Source organism: Lycium barbarum, chromosome 2 (assembly GCF_019175385.1).
Source record: "Lycium barbarum isolate Lr01 chromosome 2, ASM1917538v2, whole genome shotgun sequence".
Lineage (NCBI taxonomy): Eukaryota > Viridiplantae > Streptophyta > Magnoliopsida > Solanales > Solanaceae > Lycium > Lycium barbarum.
The window spans coordinates 7,069,921-7,077,966 of record NC_083338.1 but is presented as its reverse complement, the minus strand read 5'-3'; the positions used below and the strand labels follow the sequence as shown (position 1 = coordinate 7,077,966).

Below are 8,046 nucleotides of genomic sequence, written 5' to 3'. Positions count from 1 at the left end.
ACATCTTATGTCTAGCTTTTCACATTTATCTTGTTAGTTCACATTCAAGAAGATGGCAGAGATTTGTGGTTATGCAAATGATTCGATAACTTTTTGGCATAGGCGTGGAGGATCCGTTAATAGATGGAAGTTGGTCTCAACAGATTTCGAAGCCCACACAGTCAGTGGCGGATTTAGGATTTTCATTCAGGGTGTTCGGAAAAAACTACTGAATCACTTGAGCTAGTCTTTTGTATTTGTTCGGGTGTTCAAAAGTTAATATATGTACATAAACACAGAAAATTTACTCTAAATATACACGGTAATTTTTTGCCCAGAGATAATCCAGTATTAGCTCTAGAATATACCTTTGGGACAAAGCATGAAAATGGAATGCAAGCTAATAGGGAAAAAGCGCAAAAATGGAATTTGGGTGATGTTTGTCCGAGGATAAAGGATCTATTACACAAACATCAAGTTGCAGCTGCTGAATATATTCCTAGGAAATCTAATCACTGGAGCTATGAAATTTTAGGAGCTACAGTTATGGACAACTGGGCAGTTGACTTGGAGAAAAGAACTTGTAGTTGTAGAAAATGGAGTCTCACTGGAATCCCTTGCAAGCATGCTATTGCGGCAATTTGGGCTAAGAAGGATAATATTATTGACTATGTTCATGATTGTTATAAGGTAGAAATATACAGAAAAATTTATGAGAATTCAATTCTACCAATGAATGGGCCACAAATGTGGCCTAAGTCGAGTAAAGTTCCTCCTTTACCTCCAAGGATTATAAGAAAAAAGAAGAGAGGAAGAAAACAGACATTGCGAAGAAAGGAACAGGATGAAGTTGGAGCACGTCGAACAAAGATGAAACGAAAACAAAAATCACTGGATTGTAGTAAATGTCACAAGCCTGGCCACAACATAAGGACTTGCAAATACATTGTGCCACCAGAAACTACCTCTTCAGTTCGTCAGAAGCTACATGTAATGTTGACTTTTCTATTAAAATTGTTTTTTTACTTAATAAGCTTAAACTAACATAAATTATATGTATAATTATTTTTCAGGTTAGAAGAAGATGTGATGAAGAGGGACAAGAAGCAATGGAACATGAGCAAATGCGACAACAAGAAGTAGAAATTGGACCAGATTTTATTTGGGAAAATTCTCAATATACTCAACAAAATGGACCTACATTTTGAAGCTATAACGTTTTTTTGGGTGGATAAAATGGTTCGTTCTTTGTATACACTTGCGGGTGCATTTATGCTATTTTTCTAGTTGACGTTTGGTGCTCTTTTTTTGACTTTCAAGTGAGCTTATGATGTCTTTCTGGTGCTGTGATTTATTATGTTCTTTGCTGATATTTTAAACTTATGCAGGAATTTTGATGTTGTTATTGCTGCTGGAAGTTTTTGCTGTCCTAGTTGATTTTTGAAGCTGGTGCTGGAATTTTGCTGCTGTCTTAGCTGTAAAAAGGCTGTTTTTTGCTGATTTTTTTGGCTGGTGCTGAAAACTGTCATTAGTTGTTTTTACTGGTTTTTTGAGCTGATAAACTGCTACTGTAATGAAAAAAATGTTGCTGGAATTGTTTTGTCATTGGAATTAAAAACTGAAATCTTATTTGTTCGAAGTATTAATTTTCTGATGTCGATGCATTAAGAAGTGTATATGATCAGTTGCAATGGAATGTAGTTTTATGCCAACAACTTTATTTCATTACATAAAAAAAGTAAAAGATACATTCAACTATGTCTTTATGGTTTAAGATGTTCATCAAGCAAAATGCCACAATTAGTACAAGCAACATAACATTATTAACCAAATGAAACTCTATCAAGACTTTCTGGTCTTCATCTTTTCCTCTTTCACTTCTTAATCTGAGCTTTCATTGGTGTTAATTTTTCCTAGTTTCATTTCAAATTTTCAATCTCAGCTTCAATCCAACAAACTGTAGAAAAACTCAATCTTTGTCTCTATCTTTTGCTCTTCCTCTAATTCATCCTTGATTATACATCTTTACAAGCAGCATGATCTTGATATCTACAAGAGGTAAAACACAAAATAAGTGCAAAATAAACCTTTTAAACAAGCAAGGTACTAAACTCATATGTAAAGGAACAATCAGAACATTTCTCAAATTGAAGAGATTTTCCATTAGTTATCCAAAATAATTATCAAATGTTCAAGGTAGTTTTTGTAGCTAGGAATAGTTCCAAACATGTGGACTCGATTACATAAACTTGATAACATTGTTTGCGAGATTTAGCTGCATTTTAAAGTTGTGCCTTTAAAAAAGAGTGATGCTAGTAAAGACAAAAGGAAAAATGTCTCCATGATGTCAGGAAAAGGGAAAAAAATAGAGATGGTGGATCATTGTGATAGTTCTTGTATCACGTTGACAGACAAGGCAAAAGGTCTCCATGACCAAACCTGATTTCACTAGGTCTCACGAATATGTGAATTAGTTTATAGAGAAATATGTTTGCTGGGAAAGAAAATCGTGTTATAAGCACGTGAGGAGGCTCACCGTTAAGAAAGTAAAGGTGTTTAGGCCTACGACTAAAAGTGCACCACTTTATTAAAAATAGATGACTATTAGTGTTTTAAGTGAAAGATAGTGTATGATTTTGAGTCTAAAGACAAAGATAGTGTATGATTTTGAGCTTTTTCTCTCCAAATGCGTGCAATAACTTTTGATCTTTTCCCCCCACAAAAAAAAAAAAAAAGTTAAAATTTTGTGTCAATCCTTTTTCTGTAAATATAAATATTTTGGTTTCCCTTTTTTTTTTTCCCTCTTTCTTTTCCAAAAACCAAAACCCTCCGTTTGCTGCCCCTCCGCCGTACTGCCACCGTCAACCGCCGTGCCGCTGCTGCCCGTGCCGTTGCCCGTGTGTAATCCACCACCAAATTTCAGTAAGTTGCTCAATTTCCACCAAAAATTTGTTTTTTTTTTTACATACTTAATTTCTGCTAAAGTAAAAGTACAGGTGAAACTTATTTAATTTTTAAATGAGCTTCAATACATATTTTAATTTTATTTTTATAATTGAGTAATCTTAGCAAAATGGGGTGTTTAAAGATATTGATGTTGTTTATGTATTATCTGAGCTTCCATTCGTGGCTAGGGTTTTCTTATTTTTCAACTTCAAATGCCGCAATTTTATCTTGTTATGATTATTTTTGTGATAGTAATATTATTGAAAGTTTTTAGTACTTTTCTAGATTATTATAGTTATTAACTTTTTCCGCTAGATCGATTTGTCTATATAAATCAAGAAGAGTGTAGACGAATAACCCGAACAAACAACAACAACAACAACATACCCAGTGTATTTCCACATGGTGGGGGTCTGGGGAGGGGAGAGTGTACGCAGACTTTACCCCTACCATGGGAGGTAGGAAGGCTGTTTCCGATAGACTCCCGGCTCAAGAAAAGGTGCCAAGACACGAATAACCCGAACCTAAGTCTAAAATAGGTCACACTGTCTGAATGTTATTTGGACGATATTACATAGCTACGTCTCTATGTTCAAAGCAGTGTGGCACTTGAAACCTCCAAATTCTGTATCAGCTGCTGCTCCTTTGCACATAAAATCATTAGAACCTTAACCTCTGAAGTCTAACCACCATAACTAGCAATCCTCTTCACTTTGAGCCCGTTTGGATTGGCTTATAAGTTGCTGAAAACAGCTTATAGCTTTTTTGAGTGTTTGGCTGGCCAGCTTATAAGTCCTTTTGTGCTTAAAATAAGCCCAAAAAAATAAGTTAGGGTAGGTAGCCCAACTTATTTTTTTTGGCGTATAAGCTGTTTTCGGCTTATAAGCTGCTTTTTTTAAGCTAAGCCAAATGGGCCCTTTGTCACACACTGCCCGTTAAACACCACATAGGTCGTGACTTCAAGACCAGCTACTGCAGAGCCACCCCCTATTGTCTCTCACCCCAAAAGCTTTGTTCTTTTGACATTTTTTTAGGGTTGTAATCACATCCTTGACTCGAACAAGTACAAAGTTAGTTTCTTAATTCTATCCTTATCGCTCAGTTTTTGTTTTTATCTTTTTTCTTTTTGTGTGTATTGTTGTCCTCAAAATTGCCTACTTAAGTTGAAAATTAATGTTATGAATCTGCTGTTTGAGTTTTCGTTTCAAGGTTACCATTTTCAAAATGGTATTATGTTTGTCGTCAAATAGATTTATTACGTGTTTGAACTTGTGTAGTTTGGTGAATGGGACAAAGCTTTTCACTATAGTTTAGATTGTTTTTTGTTTGATGCATGAATTTGGTTGTTCCTTTCAGTTCAAAATTCGAGATTATTTGTTTATGGTATGGTGTTTTAAGTTACTCAACAAATTCTTAGTATGAGTTCTTGCTATTTGTTTGTCCTTTATGATTTATTGAATTCTTCCTTTCGTGCTATCGCACTTTTAACACCAAAAAAAGTATGATTTTGATTATGATAATCAGTATTAGTTTCTTGTTTTGGGTGATGTGAAAATTCTTTTGCGAAGTATCAATTTTGAATTTAATGTCCATTACCAGGCAACCTAGTAGGACTATAGGAGTATGTTCAAAGGGTATGAACATAGAAATCTAAAAATGTTTTCAGATAAAATAAAACAGTTGACATATTAAAACCCCGTCACTTTAAATTGTTAGATTGCAACTACAATCTCAAGCAGAGCCGTTAGAGATATGTCCAAATTATTGCTGATGCCTCCTTGATTTGTAAACCTTTGGAGTTATATAAGGGTGATTTTTTTCCCCCTCTAAAAGTAGTGATGCAACTGTTAGCAGCTAGCAAGTACAGCCTCATCTGTCATGTATCTTAACCGTAATTATACTCAATTTAAGCGTGTGATTTGTTTTTGATCTGTTCAATTTAAGCCTGTGAATTCTCTTGCTGCCTTCATAAACTAGGTGATTTGGAATTCCATATTTTTTAATCAGGTTATTTGGAATTGCATGATTTTTTTATCAGGTGATTTGGAATTGCATAATTTTTTTTTATCAGGTGATTTGGAAATGCATATATAGTTTATGGAAGCCATAGATTCTTTACCTTATCTTATAGGAGTACAAAAAAAGATTACGGTTTAGGAGAGAAAGAAATAGGAGGGCTTTTGAAGGGGTAACGATGAAGTATGTACAGTTTGAGGAGTAGTCTGTTATCCCTTATTTCCTTTTGATGCACCCATGCGATCCCACTAGGTAAGAGAAGATTACTGTGGCTTTTGTGGAAAACCATTTCTATTTGTAGGTTTTCTATGTTTTGTATACCTCTTGTATACGGCCACCTGTTTTTGCCCATACATCAATAAAATCTTACTATTACTTGATTAAAAAAAGAAAGAAAAAAAGATCTTTTACCTCATCTTATAAAATAAAATAAAATAAAAAAGAAGTCATTGATCCTGCTTTCCCTATGGATGTTTCATCCGGAAAAAAAGAAGATTATGTACATGTCAATTTCCTTATACAATTTGAGAAAGTTAGAAGGGGAGCCTTGGCGTAACTGGTAAAGTTGCTGCCATGTGACCAGGAGGTCACGGGTTCGAGCCGTGGAAACAACCTCTTACAGAAATGCAAGGTAAGGCTGCGTACAATAGACCCTTGTGGTTCGGCCCTTCCCCGGACCCCGCGCATAGCGGGAGCTTAGTGCACCGGGCTGCCCTTTAATTTGAGAAAGTTACATATTCTTAACCAAGCTATTTTGTTTGTTGATTTGTCTTGGAAGTTTCTGTTACTCCAGAACTTACTCTTGACATGTATTATGCTATTTTATTGTTGCTCATTAGGTAAAAAGGATCATGGTGGGATTTAAGAATAGATACATGGTGATGGAGGTTTCTTTGGATCCAAATAAAGACATTGCATCAGATGAGCCCATCGTAATCACTCAATTTAACTTGACCAAAGCAATCAGGGACGTCATTCTAACAAACTTTGGTGAATGTGGCCTCGCCTCTTCAGCAAATTCATTTCAAGGTGAGTTGATTAGTTTTGAGCTTGTTTTTTTAAGCATGGATTTTGCCCCGCTTTTCTCTTCGCGGAAATTTTGGTGCAGTTTCAAAAATTCATATTTTGTGCAGTGAAGTATGTGAATCCAATTACAAAACTTTGTATCATACGAGCATCGAGAGATGAGCATCAAAAAGTTTGGGCTGCAATAACCATGGTCAGAAGTGTCGGGAGTTGCCCCGTGGTGTTCAACCTACTAGACCTAAGTGGTGAGTTGTAGCGTCAGAAAAGCGCCTTAGAGGAATACAATGTTCTCTTTGAACTCGTTTTGACATTGTTCTCTGAATGGTGCATAGGCCTTATCTTCTTTTAAAGTTGCTTTGACTAATCCCAATTTGCGCCACGTAAGGCCGATTAAAGTGGGAAGCACTCCCTACCAGGAATTTATTTCATTCTCGGGGCTCGTAAACAAGATTTCTGGTTAAGGGTGGAGGGATCCTATCCATCCCACAAGACCTTTTATCGTTAATAGGTCTACGAAATTGCAACAAATATAACACGATACTTTTACATTTTCTCCTTTCAGGTAGTATCAGGGCATGTAGAGCTGCAGCTTTGAAATGTGATGAGTTCAAATTTCAGCAGTACCAGTTGTCGGCCGGAGCTCGCCTTACACCAGAGGTTCAGCAGCAAATGCAGAACTATTTAGACAAGATCAAAGTTTTGGAACATTAACATGACAAAAGTCTCATGGAAACATGCTCTCTTTTTGTTACTGTTCTTTTTGTCTTGAACCATTTAAGTTATACAATAGGATATTTCATTAACTTATGCAACACATGTTTACTCTAAAGTTATGCTCGTTAGCAGGTTCCAGTTTTGCGTTTTTCTAACCAAGTGTACATATATGCCTTCAGAACTTGATGAAATTGATGGTTCGTTAAGGTCATGTAATGCTATGTTTCATTGCCCTTTGTACTTGCCAACATTTATTTCATTGTTTCATTTACTGATAGAAATAGTAATTTGAAGAATATGTGATAGCTCAAACTACGAATTTTAGTATATACTATTTGGTTATCCCAATTATCTAGTGTAAAATCAAGTCATCTTTTAAATTGTACCCTTAGCATCTCTTTTTTAGTCCAATTAATAAGACATCTATCAGTTAGGGGAATAAATTCAGACGAAAGGTATAAGAGTAGCAAGGAATAAATTCAGACGAAAGGTATAAGATTAGCAAGCAAAGGCTTGTGGTGTTCGAACTTCGAAACATGATAAATAAAGTATTGATCACCTCATCAAGAATGAGCTTGCTATAGAGGTTTGGAACCCATTTTGATTGCCTTTTCAGTATATTCTTTCAAATGGATTTCATTCAGTCCTACAGTTTAATAGATCTCACGGAAAATTCTAAGCTATAGAAATGTTTCGACTAAATAATGTTAGCGCTTTATTCCATCCCATCTCTCTCACATAAGGTTTTTTAATAGTATGTTCATGTTCATTACACAGAGGATCATTTCCTTCTTTGAACTCCCTGTGATCGGATATCAAAAGCATAGTTTTTTCCTAGACTATAGTGGTTGCTTTTCTTTTTATGCAAGTATCTTTTTTCTACAAATAAATATGAGCGACGTTTAAATGATATAAAAAAAAAAAAAAAAAACAAGTTGATAAGTACGAACAGACATCAAGAACAACGGATGTTCACGACAGCAGTAAGGGGATGTAGCTCAGATGGTAGAGCGCTCGCTTAGCATGCGAGAGGTACGGGGATCGATACCCCGCATCTCCACTTTTAGATTTTCATATCCAACTTTTTTGGGTTTGGAATAATTTAACAAGACGTTTTTATATCCATTTTTTTTTTGTTTCTCATCCGGTGTGTACTCGTATTGGAGCCCGACTAGGTCCATTTTGGGGAAGCGCCCCCTACTAAGAATATTTTCATAGCCAGGACTCGAAGTCGAGACCTCTGGTTAAGGAAGAACCAGCTTCATACGCTGCACCACGTCCTTTAGTGGTTTATACCCATTTTTCAAAATTTCAATCTCTTTATTTTCTCTTTTAAACAATGACCTCGGTAGACTTATTTTTTTT

The 8,046-nt window shown here is 35.6% G+C and overlaps 2 protein-coding genes and 1 non-coding gene across 3 annotated transcripts; all 3 read left to right on the top strand.

The window, feature by feature from the left end:
* Positions 1-216: 216 nt before the first annotated feature.
* Positions 217-1,596, top strand: LOC132629274 (uncharacterized). The gene is made up of 2 exons (XM_060344978.1): positions 217-969; positions 1,053-1,596. Exons 1-2 carry the CDS (start codon positions 373-375, stop codon positions 1,185-1,187), a joined length of 732 nt encoding a protein of 243 aa, XP_060200961.1. The 5' UTR covers positions 217-372; the 3' UTR covers positions 1,188-1,596.
* A 1,151-nt stretch (positions 1,597-2,747) lies between these two features.
* On the top strand, positions 2,748-6,914 carry LOC132626018 (probable ribonuclease P/MRP protein subunit POP5). Its single transcript, XM_060340720.1, has 4 exons — positions 2,748-2,901; positions 5,781-5,970; positions 6,075-6,212; positions 6,530-6,914. The coding sequence occupies exons 2-4, from the start codon at positions 5,793-5,795 to the stop codon at positions 6,676-6,678; spliced, it is 465 nt and encodes a 154-aa protein (XP_060196703.1). The 5' UTR covers positions 2,748-2,901; positions 5,781-5,792; the 3' UTR covers positions 6,679-6,914.
* Positions 6,915-7,668: 754 nt separating this feature from the next.
* TRNAA-AGC (transfer RNA alanine (anticodon AGC)) lies at positions 7,669-7,741 on the top strand. The gene has a single exon. It is a non-coding gene; the product is annotated as a tRNA-Ala (tRNA).
* The last annotated feature ends 305 nt before the right edge of the window (positions 7,742-8,046 follow it).